The sequence below is a fragment of the Rutidosis leptorrhynchoides genome, chromosome 5 (assembly GCF_046630445.1).
Source record: "Rutidosis leptorrhynchoides isolate AG116_Rl617_1_P2 chromosome 5, CSIRO_AGI_Rlap_v1, whole genome shotgun sequence".
Classification (NCBI taxonomy): Eukaryota; Viridiplantae; Streptophyta; class Magnoliopsida; order Asterales; family Asteraceae; genus Rutidosis; species Rutidosis leptorrhynchoides.
Genome location: NC_092337.1, coordinates 89,041,552 through 89,061,645, shown reverse-complemented (window position 1 = coordinate 89,061,645; position 20,094 = coordinate 89,041,552). Strand labels below are relative to the sequence as shown.

At 36.2% G+C, this 20,094-nt stretch overlaps 2 protein-coding genes across 2 annotated transcripts in view; one reads left to right on the top strand and one right to left on the bottom strand.

Moving 5' to 3' along the window:
- The first annotated feature begins 11,864 nt into the window (after nt 1-11,864).
- LOC139847560 (UDP-N-acetylglucosamine transporter UGNT1-like) lies at nt 11,865-15,046 on the top strand. The gene is made up of 10 exons (XM_071837247.1): nt 11,865-12,135; nt 12,699-12,775; nt 12,946-13,095; nt 13,196-13,329; nt 13,454-13,584; nt 13,679-13,723; nt 13,822-13,919; nt 14,017-14,124; nt 14,391-14,447; nt 14,519-15,046. Exons 1-10 carry the CDS (start codon nt 12,003-12,005, stop codon nt 14,591-14,593), a joined length of 1,008 nt encoding a protein of 335 aa, XP_071693348.1. The 5' UTR covers nt 11,865-12,002; the 3' UTR covers nt 14,594-15,046.
- Nucleotides 15,047-15,210: 164 nt separating this feature from the next.
- LOC139848825 (uncharacterized) overlaps nt 15,211-20,094 on the bottom strand; it is a 32,015-nt gene continuing 27,131 nt past the window's right edge. Inside the window, exons 2-7 of the mRNA XM_071838515.1 lie at nt 16,819-17,031; nt 16,636-16,735; nt 16,425-16,524; nt 16,079-16,167; nt 15,689-15,947; nt 15,211-15,421 (exon numbers count right to left, since the gene is read on the bottom strand). Coding sequence (XP_071694616.1) covers nt 15,701-15,947; nt 16,079-16,167; nt 16,425-16,524; nt 16,636-16,735; nt 16,819-17,031 — 749 coding nt within the window. The 3' untranslated portion in view covers nt 15,211-15,421; nt 15,689-15,700. The remainder of the gene's footprint in view (nt 15,422-15,688; nt 15,948-16,078; nt 16,168-16,424; nt 16,525-16,635; nt 16,736-16,818; nt 17,032-20,094) is intronic.

The following is a 20,094-nucleotide window of genomic DNA, read 5'->3' as shown; positions in this document are numbered from 1 at the left end:
TGCATACTTAAAGTTCAATGCAGATGAGGTTGCTGATATTTCCACCTTTGCTGTCTATAAGACACTGCAAGGGATCACACCAAATTTGGAGGAAACTATTCGCAGAGCTATTGTTGATAGTGTCTCTGCTGCTGTCAGATCTGCTGGAGAGGCTGTTACAACTCCTATTGATCTTAAACTCCAGCAGGTGTGTGTTTTTGCTGATGTGGCAGTCGAAGCAATCACAAAGCACCACGAAGATGAAGAGGAGCTTGAAAGGCGAATTATCTCTTACAATGAGTACTGTGAAAATATCACCCGACTCCAAGCTGATTTGGATGCTGCTAACCGCAGAAATACTTTCTTAAATGAGGAGAACAGGGTGTTACATGAGAGATTGGAATCGCAGGAAGCTCAAATGGCTAACATGATTCCTGCTGCTGCCTATGTTCAGATGGTTGAAAACATGCAACGAATGGCTGCTTTGCAAGGTGATGTTCGAGCCATCGTTGAACAAATGGCTATGGGTGTAGCCAGGAATGAGGTTAGATCCTCCAATCTTCTGCTAAGACAATTTGGTGTGGATCCTGGTGCCCATCTTACTCCAGAGGTTGCTGAGTGGAACAATTTTGCCTTCTCTGCTCCTCAGTCAGACAGTGATCTTGATGCTACTGTCTCCCATTCTATTCACCCTACTGCCCGTGCTGATGACAAAAAGGGGGAGAAAAAGTCCAAAAAGAAATCTAAAAAGAGAAAACAGTCTGAGGGGGAGCATGAACATGAAAAGGCTCCTAAACAACCCAGGAGAGATGGAGATGGTGATGGTGATGGTCAAGACACTGGCCCTAAGCCCAGCAACGCTCATACTGAAGCTGGTGGTGCACAGGCAACTGGTGGTACTCAACCCAGTGTGTCTGCCACACCAGTGGATGATATTGGTTCTGGCAGTAAGCCCAGTGATGTTTCTGATATGGCTGTAGCTGAAGCTTTTGTGCTGTCTCAATCTATTGAACGTAAAATGAAGAGGAAGTTAGAGAGACATCAAAAGCGACAGCAGGAACTAGATGATGCCTTCAATGCCAAGTTTGAGGCCTTTGCTGAACTTAAACGTCGTAAGATTATGCACAGAAGATGGCTGAGTCCAAAAGCAATGGAAATCGATGATGACCTGACTGCCTTTGATAAACACAGAAAAGAGGCAAGAAAAAGAAATGCCAAGTTCATGGTCAAATACGACAAACAGAGGGCAAAGCTGTATGCACAGAGAGCAGAAAGAATCAGGAACATGACTCCTGCTGAGATGAAGGATTACCTTGATTCTACTGAGTCAACTGGTGGAGTTAGAGCTGATATTTTCATGAAATGGGTTGATGCTATGTTAGAAGCCAGCTCTACTCCTCAACCAGCATCTGCTGCTCAGCCAGCTACACAACAAACACAGCCAACAGAAACAATCATCCTTAATGATGATGATTTTATTAGTCAGGGGGAGCATCTTGCTATTGTTCCTTACCTGCCTCCTATTCAACCAGTATCGACACAAGAACCATCAGCTGAACCCAGGCCTATTGACAAATACAGGGTGAAATCTGCTCCTAGGGACAATCAGCCCCTGAGGAAAGGACCCCTATTCGAGGCAGCTGATGAAGGTACTGAAGTGGTTGAGCCAGCTGATACTAATCAGTCAGCTGGCATTGAAGACACAGCAAGGAGTGCTGTGATAGAAGACCCAGCCAGAAGTGTGCTGCTGGGTAGTACAAGTGTTGAAGACCCAGCAAAGTCGGTTGAGCTGGGTCCTAGACAAGTAGATGATGAAACGGTTGATCCTGCTGACTTCACAGTCTGGGGAAGAGACGGCCAAACATTTGTTCTATCTCCTCTTCCTCCCCAGATTCAAGTTTATTTTGACAGAACACAGGATAACCGGGTCAATCAGCATCCAGTTAGTTCATCTGGCAGCTATGAATCATCTATGTATCCTCCATCTTCCCCAAGGGTTCATGACAAACATATCACTTGGGAAGATGACTCAGTAACCCATGGTGAGCCGAACATCAGAAAAATGAACCCAGATGAAAGAGATGCCTACAGACTTCAGATCACTGTTCCAGAGTTGCTTGAACAAAGACAAATTGAACTTAATGAAAGAATTCGTCAAGTCAGGCTGCTGCATCATCCTCTTGATCAGCCACGCTATATTGTTGCACTAACCTTTGGCGACATTAGGGTGTACTTGAATAACAGTGGTCTCAGGCTCTCCACTACTGATGAAAGAATTCATTTTGAAGATGCTCTCCAGCTGGGTATGGATATAAGGGAGTATTGTGCTGCCCTTAGTACTGAAGAGGGTAGAAAGATGGTTGAAGCAGTAAGATCCCTGAACATTTCTTATGATGATTATCTGATGGGTTTAGCTGCTGAAAGGGAAGCCAGAGAAGCTGCTGATGCTGAACTTGCTGAACGATCAAGGCTTCAGGATATTGAAGACAGATTGGCTGCTGACAGAAAGCAACAGGCTGAGTCCCTCAAACTAGCCAGAGCCATTGTCAAAGAACGGGATAAGGTTTTTGATAAGATAGAAGCTGCTGAGAAAGTACCTACCACTGCTCCTGTAGTACCTGATCACAATATTGAGTTTCCTGATACTTATTATAAGAGCAGGTATGGTAATGTGATGAATAGAAGATCTAATCCCTGCAGAATTATCAAGGTAAACAGAGGGACAAAAAGGGCTTTCAATATTGTCAGGGATAACAATGTTCAAGAAAGGATTAGTTTTGATGACTTAAGAACTCTTGGATTCAGTGAATGGATAGAAATCTTGGAGTATTTCATTGGCAAACGTGAGAGTGCTATCAAGAGTGCTCTTAAGACTGAACTCCAACAGCTGTTCAAGAAGGCAACTAAGTTTGGGAATGCACCAGTAGTTGATGTTGATGAATTTCTTGCTCAAAAGCCTAAAGGGAAGCAACCTACTGGTGAAGGACCAACTGGGAGAAGCCGAATTGTTCTACCTCCTTTCATCCCTGTTTTTGACCCTGCTGAATTACCTCTCCTGTTCCCTGAAGCCTGGAAGATTAAACAAGAGGAGCTCTCTGATGAAAAAAGAGAAAGAGAAAGGGATAAAGATAGATAGTCTCCTATGTGCTTAACTTGTATCTTTTGTAATTTACTTTTCATTACGAATTATCTTGTAACTATTGAATATATCTGTTGTAACGAAAGTAAAGTGAGTTTATCTTCAAAATCATATCAAATTATAAGATATAGATAACTCATCAAAAGATCCCAAAACAAACTTAAAGGGACGAATTTACTGTCTACTCTCACTAGGTCCCTAAGTGCTGGCTTTAGTGTTTTCTCTTCAAGTCATAGGTTTTGTCATCATCAAATAGGGGGAGATTGTTGAGTCCCCAAAATAATTAAGGATTTAATTATGACAAAACAATATTTATTTGCACTAAAGTGTTATGTGCAGCCAGCACAAGTTTGTTTATGTATAGTCAGCTAATATAGCTGACTATACATAAACAAACTTGTGCTGGCTGCACATAACACTTTAGTGCAAATAAATATTGTTTTGTCATAATTAAATCCTTAATTATTTTGGGGACTCAACACACACCCATTGCCTGGTTGCACCAACACCACTGCATCCGTACGGTTGCACTTGCACCCGCACGGTTGCACAGTGTACCCGTGTGGTTGCAAGCTGCAACCGTACGGTTGTGTTCATCGAGCAACAACAGCAGAAACTGACTGGTTTCGAGCCAAAATTACCCAAATCTCGAATTCTAGACGTTTTGACACCAAAATTCGTTTAGAAAACATTTATAACACTTATAGAAACTTAAACCCCAACAAATTATGCCAAAACAACACCAAAATCACAAGATTTGACCAAAAACCCCATTTTGAACCAAAACCTAATTAACAACACAAAACTCACTGATTTGAACACGAATTCAGTTGAGATTTACCTTGATTAATATACTGAAATCACAAAGAACTGATTACACACAAAGATTCAACACAAAAACGAGATTTAAGAGATTAGGGTTCTTGAATTAGGTTTAAGTGTGTGTGTGAAAATGAAGAATTTGGAAGGAACATCACAAATGAGCTGGTACAAGCTTATATATTTAAGTTAAACACCATACCCCATCACACACGGGTATTTATCAGTTATCTGATATCTTTCGCACATCATTTGGCAACCCAAACAAAGTCCAAAATAAAAAAATAAACCTGTTCTGTGACTCTTGTCACAAACTGGTCCTAACCATATCATCACATAATAATAAATATTGAATAAAAATAAAAGCATATATTGACTTAATACAAACTTAAGGGCAAACTAGTAATCTTACAGCTAGGCCCGATTGAGGATGTTACAGATTGGTTACGTGTTCCCATTGGACGAACTTTAGATGAATTCACATAATTAAGCAATATGGTCAGGTCATTCTCCTTCGATTTCAGTTTCCAAGCAACATGGAAGTGGGCTCTCGCAAATAATGGTATCTTTACGGTTAATAAACTTGCTAAACTCATTAAGAGTCGGGTTCTCGGAAATGAAACTACCGCATCACAAGAAACATTGAGAAACAATCTTGTACCAAAAAACTTGAAATCTTTGTGTTGAGAGTATTAAAGAAAAGGCTACCGGTTCGTGTTGAGATCAATAAAAGAGGTACTGATTTACATAGCCTCCGATGTCCGATTTGTGATAACAATATTGAATCGGTGGAATACACTTTGATACATTGCAAGCTTTCGTTGGATGTTTGAGATCGTATGTACAAGTGGTGGAATTTTGGCAATGGTGCGAATTTAAACTTTTCCGATATCCTCCGAAGGAAATCTCCTCATACCATGACTTCCCTTGGCTAAAAAATATGGCAAGCGGTGGGGTGGGTATGTACGTACCTTTTTTGGAAGAATCGCAATATGTAAGTTTTTCAAAACAAAGGTTCGAATGCGCCGGCCGTGTTAAATGAAATTCAAGTCAAATCTTTGAAATGGATCCCGAGTAGGCTACTAGGAAAAAACATCGATTGGCAATCTTGGCTCACTAATCCTTTCATTTATTTAGTTAGCTAAATTGTGTAGGGGTTGCAATCTTTGCACCCTAAATGTATTGTATTTTCGTGTTTTGGCTCGGTCCAAGTTTGTAGGACCGTGGACTCTTTAAATTGTACTTTTCGTTGATGTTTATATATATAAATCCACCTTGCTTTTCACAAAAAAAAAAAACAAAAAACAAAAAAAAAACAAAAAACAAAAAAATATTTATATACAAAATGCCTACGCATATATTCTACTTATTAAATACATACATAATGTTGTACATTTGAAAATTTTGAAAAACGATATTTTTGATGTGATGTTTTTTTGCTAATTCCTTCTCTTCTTTATTTCTATCAAAATAAAATACAGACATAGTGATGCATTATAGTGTTTTCTTTAACTTTCATCAAGGAAAAAAATTTACCTAATGACCCGCGCGTTGTAGTGGAATATATTAATGTCTTCTTTGAAAATAATGCAGGAGGACTTGAACCCAAGTCTTTTCTTTTACAAACCCGTAAACTTACCATTTGCTTTAGTCATCCACTATGGGCGCGATCCATGACTAAGCCTAAAAACGAATAAGAATGGATAAGCAAAATTTCAATTTTTTTTTGAAAAAATTATCTTTTTAGAGTCTCTTAATATACAGATTGAAGAAAACGCAAAAATTACAAAAATAAAATAAAATAATGAAATCGTTAATTAATCGAAGATGAATGATAATAATCACGATGAATGATTAATTTATCATTCATCTGAATATTGATGAATGATTAATTTATCATTTATCACTATTCAGATGAATGATAAGTTAATCATTCATCACGATTATTATCATTCATCATCGATTTTTAACGATTTTGAATATTTTTAGCTTATAAAAATGTAGTTTATGAGAGCAATTTGATGCAGATTTATGAATCTAAAAATATTATTATTATTATTATTATTTTGATTTTACTTATCCTCACTTAGCGACTAAAGTTGCTTAACTATGGATTAAACCAATATATATATATATATATATATATATATATATATATATATATATATATATATATATAATTCAAAATGTTTCATTTTTAAAAGACAAAAGCTCCGTATCGAATATAATTAGTTGCGTTTTGTTCGTAAAAATATTTCGTGTTGAACGATGATGACGGAGTAACCTAAATCGCGGCGAAAAAAAGGTTAAGTTCCGTCAAAGAAATTTGGTGAGTTTTAAATAGTGATTATTATATTAAATTGTGATGTTACAAGTTAGCCCCCATAAGTTACCATTCACTACAACTTTTATCCCTAAAAAATTACATTATTTACCCCTTCGCTATAACTCATATGACACATTTCTTCCCTACTAAAATTGACATCCATTAGATCACAAAATGACCAAATTATTGGTGATAATTAGTGTATAAGGACAATGTGAAGGCTATATATACGTAAAAAAAAAGTTCCCAATTCCGAATGAATATCTTTCTTCTTCGAGGTAATGAAGGTTTTTTCATTTTACACTACTTTATAATTTCCCTTATGAATGATAAAGACAAATTAAATCTACAAAATGGTCCTATATCGTTAATCATTCGTAGTGATATCCAACATAAAATCATTCAAGTTAAGTAGTTCCATACTCAATATCATTTCGTTCGACATCTCGAATAGCTTTCCAAAACGGATACCGTTTCCGTCGTTGAACCTAGACTAAATGGCGAAAATTTTGTTTGAAGGTTTTAATTTAGGATTTGGACTTGATATGGGATCTTGCTAACCAAGTACCCGACAATGTGACAAAATTAGTAAAACTAAGAACAAAATAGGAAAACATGGACAATAAAACAACATAAAATGGGAAGTCAAAGGCACATGGTGTGTTTGTTCAACTAGTTGCCTTGTTGGGCTTCTCATATTGACTTGTAATTGTCAATATATAACTCCATCCCCCTATTGGGTGGGATCCTAGTATTGGTCAAATAACAAAATTATAGATACAAATCATGAAAACTTGCAAATTATCATATAAATTTATGTAAAGGTGTATAGCCGGATGTAAATATATAAATATAAAAATGTTATAATGAAGCAAAAACCAACATTAGAGATATGCCTCTAAGCCAAACAACCAATGAACCCAATCAACAATCAACCCACGAACACAAGAATGGGTGACCTATTAAAAATAAGAACGTTATGAAACTTTTCAATCCGCTTTCATCTCTTGCACTTGCCTATAATCCTTTCATTTAATCGACATGATTTTCAACCTAACCGTAGCATATATTGAATCAAGCACTAGATCACTAGCTCTCGCATCTTTCTTGTAAATTAAGCCTTTCGTTCCTCTCCCTCCAAATACCGTAAACATAAGCACCAAAGAGGAGCTTAGAGGTAATAACATGCGCCGTCTTCTTAGCAACTATATGATAAAAGCACCTTAACCACATCCTTCCAAGACACACAACCAACGTTTAGAGGAATGTGATTCTCAACTAACTTTCAAACCTGATAGCACGGACACTCAAAATTACAAATGTCCAAGAGAGTCGGCCTCTTGCAAACATAAAGAACACACTCGAGGGATACCTGAGTAATCTCCCATGCTTTTAGCATATCCCGAGTCTTCAACCTTTCCTCTGTAAGAAGCAACACCGAAAGCGAATGTTTGGAAATATAATGCGCGTACAATACAATAGAGTACCATCGAACCACATCAACTATATTACGAATAACCCGCCACACCAAATTAACACTGAAATCATGAAGATCCCTTTCGAAACTTCTTCATATAAGAATATTTGTGTCATGTTGCCAGTGGCAGAACTAGAAAATATTTTCATCGAGAGCAAAAAAAAATTAAAAGCGTAGCAACTTTTTTTGGTTTAAATATGGAGGCATTTTGGCAAAAAATATGGAGGTTTTTGGATAAAACACGAAGGCTTATGGGCAAAAATATGGAGGTTTTTGGATAAAACACGAAGGAGTATTGTGACGACCCGCCAAAATCGCCATTGACGGCGCCGTCAACTTAGGTCCCGTTACGTGGTCATAGTCCCTAAATGAGACGCGTTTGACCAAAATTATGTCGCATTCATTTGAAACGTACATGACTTGTAAAGTTTTAAGTTACCAAACGGTTCGACAACAAGTTTAAGTTTCAAAAGTTATAAAGTATAAATGAAATAACTTGCGACATAATATAAGTTGAAAATCACGAATGCTATCAATAGCATATGCATGTATGCCTTAAGTTTGAATTCAAAGGTGCTATCAATAGCGTATGTATGTATGCTTGACCCCAAGCAAGTAATCAAAGTGTGCGGAATCATGTATCAAGTAGCCAATCATGAACTTGTGAAACATATAGAAAATTGTCAAAGAAAAACGTTGGTGAAATCATAGGTGTATTTGTAAACGTTGTTTTTGAACCACAAGATTTAGTATAAGTTGATTATCCAAAACGTTTGCATTCCAAAGATGTTGTTTGTTTGTCGAGCACCCAATTATCAAGGCTTAACTGAATGGTACCTCTGAATCATAGTGTTAGAACCTACACTATACCCAAAAATATATTTCATCCGCTAAAGGTAGCGAACCGTCCGAATGAGGGCTCGTAAAGTGTAACTAATGATAATTGAACTTGAGGATTTTTGTTCTAACTCGTACGTGGAATGTTTGTTTTCGTACTTGTGTTCAAAGTATAAAAGTATAACACGTATATGTTTCTCATCCCATGATTTAAAGAGTAAAAGTTGTTGAAAAGGTGGGACTATGATCTCACCGTAGTTGCATGCCAAAGTACTTCATTTTAAACGTTGTGCAATGAAAATTGTTTAGTCTTGACCTAAACAAGTAAGTTATATCAATACTGGGTAAGACACAAGGTCGGTCGAAATGTTTTCAATTAGTTCTATGGCTCGTTACGACTCGATTATATAGCATGTGAGTCACGTTGTCAAGTTTCATGCAAGATATAAGTATAAAAGAAGGTTATAACGATTAAACAAAGTATTGGTTAAGTTTGAATAAAAGTCAACTTTGGTCAAAGTCAAAGTCAACGAAAAAGTCAACGTGTTCAGGTCAGGTCTCGGACAATTTTTCTAAGTTTCATAATCATATATGAGCAAGTTAGAACAAGTTTTATGTCAATCGGAGGTGCGAAGCGTAGTTAGAGTTAAATGAAAATTGTAAATTTCGGACAGCCCTTTTTCCAGGCTCAGTGCGCGCCGCGCATATAAGTGCGCACCGCGCATTAGTACACAAAAGATGATGTTTGCTGAAAAATCAAGTGCACGAACCAAAACTCTTTCAATCACAACTTATGAACCGAAAACACTCAAAACGCATACTTTACATCGTTGGAAAGGTATTTCAACGAGGAATGCAACTAGATACATATCATCAATCAAATCTAACATTTACAATAATCAAATCCACATTGAATGATCATTGAAAGTTCATCATTCAATGCTTCAAGTCCATAAACGCATAAGATGATTTGGGAATCCAATTTACACATACGATATGCCGTTTCGAAGGTAATTAAACATACATTGCAACTAAACACTTACCAACAACATTTCATAGCATTCAATGCATCAAAAGTTCATATTTAAGTCTATCAAACCCTAACCAAAAATCACAAAGTCAATAATTATGTTAGTGAAGTTTTCCAAGTCAACCTACACATCAAATTGAAGCTAATGATGCTAGTAACACATTTAATACATGAACTTTAACATCTAACAACATTTAATCAACCAAAATCAAGAATTTAACAAACCCTTTTCAAGTGTTCATGCTAGTCATTCAAAACAAACAAATCGAGTAAACCATTTACATACACAACAACCTAGTGAGCCATAGACACTAACTAACACCATTTCAAGTCCATATATCGAAATTAGAGAAATCTAGAGTTTTTAGAAACCTTACCCCAAGTAGTGAAATTAGTATCAAAACGTAGAGGATGAAGAGAGGATTCCAAATATGCAAATTGTTTTGTTGTTAGCCTCATAGTTTGAATTTAGATGATGATTGAATTAACTTGAGGTTTGAGAGCAAAAATGGAAGTATCAAATGGAAATGGTAGGTGAAAAGTGAATGAGTGGTGGGGAGGTGATTGACTAGTTAACCACTAGTTACATCTTTGATCAATTGGCAAAGTTAGTCCCTCGAGTTTTAAAAGCGGGTGCGTGAATTAACCAAACGAATTATTTTAAATACGCGAGAGTAAACGGGAGATATTATAATTAAATAACGGAAATTTTAAAACGTTAAAATAACGGAAGATACGAATTTAGATATCGAAAGGTATTATCTAAAATAAAAAGACGGGTGTTAAAATAAATTAACGAAAAAATGCGGGTTAATACAAGTATGGGCAAAATATGGAAGCTTTGGGGGCAAAATATTGAGATTTTTTAGAAAAATAATTCACTGGGTGCAAAATGAAGCCCACGCCAATTACTAGGCCAATTCCACATGCTTTCACTAACAATATCACCCACAATAGTATAATGATTAAAACCCACACCATGAATAACTCGGTTCGAAATAATGTTATCGAGTAATCGAAGGGACCCAAGACACACCAGTAGTCATGTCACACTGAAACATAAGCACCATTTCCACACTTGTAAATAAATCTCTGATAGACAACATCATAAAACTTTAACAAATAATATCCCGGATGGCCAACAACGTACGCCACCCAACACTAGAACCTGCAACATTCGAAGCCTTCCAAAAATTCGTACGCCTGAGACGGTACACATGAACCCAACGAACCCACAAGGATTGTTTACAAGTAAGCAAATGTCATGTATGAGTGGTCATAAAGGCCGTAGTCTAATCATGTGATCGTTTAATACCTTAACTACACTTTTTAAGAAAACAGACCATAAACCACTTCACCTTAGCCTTCCCATGTTTAAACTCCACTCGACTCCAAAGTAAACCACGCACCTCAATTTCCATGATAAAAGCTCGAGTAAGTAGAAAAACAGATTGTCAATATAATTATAGACGTGACATTTGAAGTAAACAACTCTACCGCAAACGATAAGAATATGTTAATTCAGTCTTGAATTTTACATCTCACACGATCAACAAGAAACTTACAATCACGATGTAAAAGACTAGACGAGACCAACGACACCCCTAAATATTTCACTATGAGCTTACCTTCGTCAACTGGAGGATAACAAGGATAACGCCTTTCATAATCTGAGAAACATTAGCGTTAAATGACGTACTTTTTTCCATACGTTGCGCCAACCCCAAACATAGCTTAAACTCGTTCAAGGCCTCAAAGATCACTCGAACAGAATATGTATTTGCATGAGAAAATAAAAAACAATCTTCTACAAAACAAATGTTAATAATACCTACATATAGCTACAAAACACTCATTGATCACTTAAAGAATACCTACATATAGCAAATTTTTCTCGCTAATTGTCACATGAAGTTGTGTTCAAGTTTTGATGCAATTTTGTTATAAACTGTACAACCCGACAATTTTTACCAATCCATAACTCATACGTAATTGACTCCACTTGCACCTAACCGGTCACTAATCCAGTTCCCGGTTCGATTGATTGAACCGGTCAACTCTTAAAACGTTGGTTCAAAAGTACACGTCATCAAAGATACCAACTCAAAACTAAAAACCGGGTTAACTCGGCTTCAGTTTCAACGTTCCATTGATTTCACCAAAAACAAAACATGACTTGTATATTCGGTTACATAATTAAATTAAATTAAATGAAGAAAAAGGTAAAAAAAAAAAAAAAATTAGAAACTGAAAAATTATTCCAGCAAAGGTAGAAAACGCACGCAAGTGGCAAATAGCACATCTTCAATTCAATGGTCTACTAATCCTCATTGATTTCTCAGATTAGGTAGATCGATACATAATTCAACTATTCAATTTCATCGCCAATTGATTGATGATGTCATCAAACGACCGAATTAGTTTACCGGTGTCGGATCCTCAGCTAAAAGGCGATCAAAGACTTTTTAAAGGATCCACCATGACGTCACGTGGTGCTTACGCCGCCCTTTCCTACATGTCTTGCGCTGGTATCCATCTATATATCTATATACTCATCTCTGTATGTATAGTTTTTGTATATATCTATACATTTACTATCCATAAAAAATGATCCAGGATAAGAATTGACCACAATTGTGTTATGTGCTGATGAAATTTTCAGTAATTTGATTTTAGGGTTTTGTAGAATTAAGATAAATTTTCGATTTTTGGTTTAATTGAGGTTTCATCTGAAATTAACATTATAAACATTTTATTTGACTTTAACATAGAAAGTGATAGTAATTAGCTATGAAGTAGCAAGACTCTTGTTTTAGATGCTATAGTTAGGGTTAGGCTCCCCATTGAATATTGCTTTAAAAAGGTAATTGATTTAATTTTTATAACGATAACGATTATAGGCAGGAGCTATATCATATATGAGGCATAGGTGTGCAAGATCATTAGTAAATGATTTTGTTCTAATTGTTAACAATCTGTATAGTTTGAACTTAAAATTCTATATTAGAGGGTAATCTATCATTTATGCATAAAAGCTTCTCCTGGTCTTGTACAAAATTGACATGTTAGTCTTAATTTTTGGTGTTTATAGTGATGCTCGTATTGTTCAACAAAGCAGCCCTCTCATCTTACAATTTTCCATCTGCAAATGTCATCACTTTATGTCAGGTACGAAAGCACCTACTTTTATTTGTTTCAACTTCAAGTTCCTTCACATAATTTTTCAATTTTTACCCGAAGTGAAAGAATAATGCTATGATTCATAGTTTAATCGATTGAAATGCGATTGTCCTGTCAGATGATTGTATTGAATAATTTTTATCTTCCATTTTCTACAGATAATATGCTCGTGTTCTTTTCTTTACATTTTACGCCGTTGTAAAGTAATATCTTTTAGTTCTGGTGAAACTGATAACTCAACGGGGCTCGTGTCGTTACAGACGGTTGTTCAGACTTCACCTCTTGCTTTGACTTATTTGCTTTATATGGTATGCACACTTGCTATCGTATACTTTTTTCTCAAAGTATTATTACTTCTATCTGTAATTGTGCATGTCATGTTTCAACCTTTTTGTTTCTTGCCGAAAGCTAGCCACTATGGAGTCTGTACGAGGAGTAAATGTACCCATGTACACCACGCTCAGGAGGACGACAGTGGTATTTACGATGTTTGTGGAGTTTATCTTGGTTGGTCAGAAGTATACCCGGTCTGTAATTGGCAGGTAATTAATTTGACAGGTCAATCGCATTATTTGGGACGGAGGGATTAGCTTTTCAGATTATTTATTCTTAAGGATATTGGGTTTATTAAATTTAAATCAAGTAATAAAACCTCATTACTTTCAGTGTAGCCTTGATTGTATTTGGTGCATTCGTTGCTGGATCACGGGACTTGTCGTTTGATGCCTACGGCTATTCCATTGTTTTCTTGTCAAATATTACTACAGCAATATATCTTGCAACTATATCCCGCATCGGTAATCTTGCCTTTGCTTCCTTTGACGATTCTTTAAACCTCTGGATATACTTTAGTCTTGACTAAATAATATATATGTCATTCACATTTCTCAGGAAAAACAAGTGGACTCAATAGCTTTGGCTTGATGTGGTGCAATGGTGAGTTAACAAGATTCAAATATCAAATATTGTGATTATTTATGTACCAAAATTAAAGACGTTTTCTTGTAATGATCTTATGATTATTCCATACGCAGGAATTTTATGTGGACCTGTCCTGTTATTGTGGACATTTATACGGGGCGACTTGCAGATGACTATGAACTTCCCGTATTTGTTTGCTCCAGGATTTCTGGTAAACGTTGCGCTCCAGTCAATATTTCTATTGTTATTACGTGCACTTAAATATATCGTTTATGATTTTAATTCTATTTATTAATTCTAATGGGCAGTTTGTATTGCTTCTGTCTTGTATGCTTGCTTTTCTCTTGAACTACTCTATCTTCCTGAACACAACTCTCAATTCAGCAGTCACACAGACGATTTGTGGTAATCTGAAGGTTTGTTTTTGATCCATTTTTATTTATGAGTGAAATTCATGTATATGGCTTATGATCAGATAAAGATTTTACCTTTTTTAGTATAAATCTCAAATCTTCCATTTTTGTCTCTTTTTCACTCTAGCAAAGTTTCACTAAACTGATGAATCTTTCAGTATCTTGAACCCAGTTGAATGTATTTAGAAGGCTTTGGTATGATAGATTTCTTATCTAATTACAGAGGTATTTTAATAATATGTCTTCTTGTATCCGGTGATTGCGTGTAGGATCTTTTTACAATCACGTTAGGCTGGATATTTTTTGGTGGCCTTCCATTCGATCTTGTGAGTATTGTAAATGGTTTTATATTTCGATCTATTGAGATTTCATTGTTACTGACAAGGTATTTTTACAGTTAAATGTGATAGGGCAACTTCTTGGATTTGTTGGATCAGGATTGTACGCCTACTTCAAACTCTTTGGGAAATAAATAAATAAATTACGATTGTTACAGGCAATTACTCAGTTACTGCCTTAAAAAGGTACATATATTAGTTGACACCAGAGGGTAAAAGTATACTACAAGTCAAGTATGGACATGTTTGGGGCATGATATGGTGTTAACTTCTAAGGTCGAGAATTAGCGATGGGCGAGTTTGGGTACCGTATCTGGAAAAACAAATTGATTTTTGAAATGTAATTTTATGATTTGATTTTTGCAACAATGTTCTATAAAGAACATTGATAGGGATATCTTTTACATCTATTAGTAGGATGAGTTCATTAAGCATACAATCACATCTGTAGTGTGCGACAGAAACGGTGTATCAAAATATGACAGTAAGTTATTGCTGTAGAAATTTAAACCTGAATCTCATGTGCGCGTGCATGTTAAGTTTGTATGTTTTCCGGTGTTCGGTATAGATGCTCTGATAGTATTTCACTGTTGCTCATACCAAAATGTTTACAAGTCAACAAGTCCATGTTATGGAAATTTTACAGATCATAATTAAATAAATTTGCAATTCTTGAAACAACATATAAATGAATTTAAGAAACAGTAAATTCATCATGCCAATGGCCTTCAGGTTAACTGACACATTTCTGTAGACTGCTAATGCTAATAATCTTGTTCTTTTAACCAAACAAAGCATTATTTAAGAATCCCAGTCCCATGTTTGAGAACTCGAACTAAACGTGCTAGGTTGTCGGGCCAATGCGTGCACGCCTGATCACACTTTACTAGGATAGCAAGCAGTCACATACCTTGATATAGGTTTGTAAAAATCATGCTCCTAATCTCCATTTGTATAGTTGACTACAAAACAGACAGAATAATGATGAGTAACTAATTTAACAAATAGGATTTTTTTTTGTAACTGACTATGAAATAGAGGTCACGAGATGATTTTGTCAATTGGGTTGGGTAACGGGTCAAAACATGTTCGGGTTGGAATGAATCTTTTTTAGTACATTTGATGTGCATGATTGGGCGGGTTAGGTTGATACGCAAACACCATTTTGTCCAATTCTAAGATCTTCATAACTAATCAGTGTGTTAATGATACTTGTAATAATCCCTAACCTTTTCAAAACTTCAAGATGAATTTAAACTAGCAAGCTCTTCATAACTTGTATTCGAATGTTTTCTTCTTCGATACGAAAATAAGCGTCTTAATAGATGCGCCCAACTGCATTGACATGTGATGTTAACAGCAATCTCATCACAACTATCCTCTTCATTTTCCTCATTGTTTAACTGCTTTCGATTTTCTTGCACGTTACCAGATTGATTATCCACTTCTTTCTGCACATGTTTCTGCACTTCTTGTTTGCCTGATGACCTATCAGAATCCCAAACTTATTTATATCATACGTTTTACAGGTGAACTTTTTGTGGATTTAAAGTCAAATGTACATATTCATCTTAACATGAAGCAATGCATATGCAAATAAAAATTAATAAAAAACTTACACCTGGGATTCTTCGTGGTCATAGTCATGCTTCTCTGATCGTTCCTTTACAAGATTGTAACTAATGGATGTATGCCGGACAAACTGAAGCTGCATCCAAAGTCAAAGAAAAGTCAATCCTTTAAAAATGATTTTATAAGAACATGATGATCTTGAACATATGATGCAAATAAGTAGGTGGTAAAACAGGGCGGGTCAGATGAGCAGGTTAATGGGTTAACCTATGGCCATGATCTTGTCTATTTTTCTAAACAAAGTTCATATGAACAAGATATTAAATATAACGATAACAAACAATACAATTATAACAATGATCCAGTTGAGTATCTAATGAGTGAAATATAAACCTGATCACCATCTTTGATTCCATGAAGAATGACGGTATCTTGGTCATGAAGAAGCTTCTGACCATCAAAACATAAGCAGAACTGCGCCCATACATGTGACCTTCGCACATGATCAAAAACAATTTTACACATTTTAAGCGATACGCTTCGTCACATATAGAAATGTACAGAATAATTCAGCAACTAGGAAAAATATAAATTTTGGACATACCAAGAAACCTTGCCAATTCCATGTTTAGGTAAATGACTAAATGCATCCTCCACGGCCTGTTTCAACTGTGCCAATGTAGGATTCTTCACAACACTAATATCTGTATCACAAAATTGGAATAATTATTGTAATTGTAATCAATTTTTCTTTTTAAAAAAAGGCTAAAAGGAAGTGGTTAGTTACCAAAGGAAGATCCATCTAATTTGAGAACAGTAAGTTTAATAGGTTCTAAAGGAAGTTTTCCATATGAAAAGCTTTTCCTAGATAATGTTTCAATAAGTAACAATGGTGAAAAAGGTCGTAAAGGTGAAGATGAAGTAGACGGTCGTGATCCAGTTATTTCGAATGAGAACATATGAGTAGTATCAAATTCATCATGGTTATATGTGAAATGATCTGCAGAATCATGAATGTGTTGTGAAAGAAATTGCATATCAGTTGTACTATTGTGATGGTTTGAGATGATGATGATGGAGTAAGGTTTGATCAGAAGATGAAAGTTTGATGTGAATTTGATACATTATTAATCTTAAAAATTTTAAAAAGAAGACAAAGGAGAATGATACTTGATACTTTGCTTTGAGTGGAAAATGATTGTGTTTGTTTTGCTTTTGGGTTGGGTAACCTGTTAGTACGGAGTACTTGTTTTTACTCTTGTTACAAGGTATCTGAATTTTTTAGAAAAATTAGATATAATAAAAAAAACTGCCTTCTGTTTAATTTTTAATAAAACATAAGTTTAATGTTACATGTGTTTCAAAAAGAATAACAAAACTAAATCACATATCAGAAAATGTTATATAAGTTGGGGTGTTAGTATAGCTTTCGTGCCTAAAACGGTAATGACTCCGGATTGATCTTTGAATCGTGTGTTTACTTTCCTAATCGAATATTTCGATCCACTTAGCCACGGGTTGCATGAAGTTTCGATTGGGATAAGACAAAGATGAAATTGTTGTCTTGGCTAAAAGAAAACAATCTAACAATTGCATAAAGTATCTTCTAATTGTTCTGAGTTGAAAGTGTGCAAAAAGGTTGAAAAATCTGGAACTTTTTTCAAATACAAGATATACGTATTTATAATGGGTCAAAAGGTTTCATGAAGAGTCACAACCTTTGATTCATACCCATATATGACTTGGAAGTTAGAATTCATGTATTTGTGTCTAAAATGGTCCAAATACATGAAAAAACCGTATAGGAATGCCCTGGAACAACCCCAAAACGTTTGGGGATCAAATGCACCTTTTGGGTTGAAAAGACACATTTTCAGCGTCCGTGTGTTAAGCCACGCTGCGGCCCAAAGACCCGCGCCGTAGCTTAACAAAGAACCAAACACCCAAAATAAACAAAACTCTCGGCCAACATTTCACCCTCTAAGCCGCGCCGCGGCTTAAAGCTACGGCACACCAACAACTTTTTAAGCTTAATTCCAAGCGCGTTTAGCCTTTCAAGTCGCGTTTCGCATTTCTAACATTCCTAACATTATTTCCAAGCTCACTAACATAACCACAAACCATTTTACACTTTACGAACGTGTACTCCACACTCCCCAAATTCGTGTAGCGTTTCAATAGTTCGAGCACTTTCAACTTAGTAATCCAATCACTAAAATGACATGTTGGATCATGCTAAAATCACCAACAGAAAATCTTTTTGATAAACTCACCTTCTTACCCTTATTTATATAAAGTTTTAAACATGGTTGTGTAAGGATTATATGACCCAAACAATAGAGTAATTCCAGAGAATTACCCTTCCACAATCAACAAACGAAAGAACAATAATTAAAGAATTAAAGACGCGAGATTTAACGTGGTTATATGTAATCGAATGTCGATTACTTTAATCCACGGACCAACTAGAGAGATTTTATTGATATAATTCGTAGATACAACTGAGGGTTACATTAGGATGCTTATATAGGCCAAAAACACCTTGGAGAACAAGAAAAACATAAATTTGGAAACTTCTCGTCAGACGAAGCTGCGCCGCGCCATTTGAGCCCGCGCCGCGCCTCAAAGGCTAATCTCCGGACAGTAGGTTTCCCAGTCTGATGCTCTGTTTCATGTAGTAGGCCGCGTCGCGCCTTCCAAGGCCGCGGCGCGCCTCCCCTGTTCGTCCGAATCCTTTTGTTTTGATATCCTTCACATCCAATAATCTCCCACTTGAAGATAGTCAAAACCATGGCTCACATTTTGTCAACCCATCATACCAAACTAACCAAGATCGCCAAAGTACCCTTTACCGCCAAACTCCATTTGGGACACGCACACTCCTATCACATACGCAAGATAAGCAGACTTTCGATACAAGGTCTTCAACACTTCTTGTTAGAATCGAATCATCATCTCTCTATCTCCCTAGTCGGTCACCACCTTCTCATTAGTTCATGAGAAGACCTGTTGAAGCTATGCAAAACTTCAACTTGTCCATTGACACCACCTTAGTAAACATATCCGCGGGATTCTTTATACCAAGGACTTTCTCCAATGTCAAAGTACCATCTTCAATACGTTCTCGAATAAAATGATACCTCAAATCAATGTATTTCGTACGATTATGAAACACCGAATTCTTTGCGAGATTGATTGCACTTTGGTTGTCACAATATAAGACGCAATTGTCTTGTCTTTTACCCAACTCACACAAGAAGTTCTTCAACCAAACAAGCTCCTTAGAAGCTTCCGCAATAGCCATATACTCGGCCTCGGTGGTCGACAAAGCAACACTCCTTTGTAGTCTAGACATCCAACTAACCGTCATCTTAACAACCATGAACACATATCCTGTAGTACTTTTACCCGAATCACCAAATCCACCCAATTTGCATCCGCATAACCTCTAAGTATAACATTGCCCTTAGTGAAACATAATCCCATACTAGAAGTACCTTTTAAATAACGAAGCAACCATTTGACCGCTTCTCAATGCTCCTTCCCCTGATTAGACATATAACGGCTTACAACTCCCAATGCATGAGCTATATCATGTCTCGTACAAACCATGGCATACATAATACTTCCTACGGCTGATCTATACGGAACCTTTTCCATCTCTGCTTTGTCTTCTTCTGTTTTAGGTGATTGATTCTTCGATAACTTTATCGCGCTACCCAAAGGCATAGTACGAGCCTTTGCTTTATCAACGTTAAACTTTTCTACTACTTTCTCAATATACTTAGATTGAGACAAGTATAGAACACCTTTAGCACGATCACGCACAATACTCATTCCAAGTATTTGCTTAGCACTACCAAGATCCTTCATCTCGAACTCTTTTGAAAGCATACCTTTCAACTTATTGATTTCGGACATGTCGGAACTTGCAAGAAACATGTCATCAACATATATCAACTAGTCCGTGTCCGGCCCGTGCGATGCGGCGGGGGCTTTCGGCCTGCGTATTCATATTTAACGTAGCTTTATGTATTTACAGAAGGGAAAACGGCCCATGTGT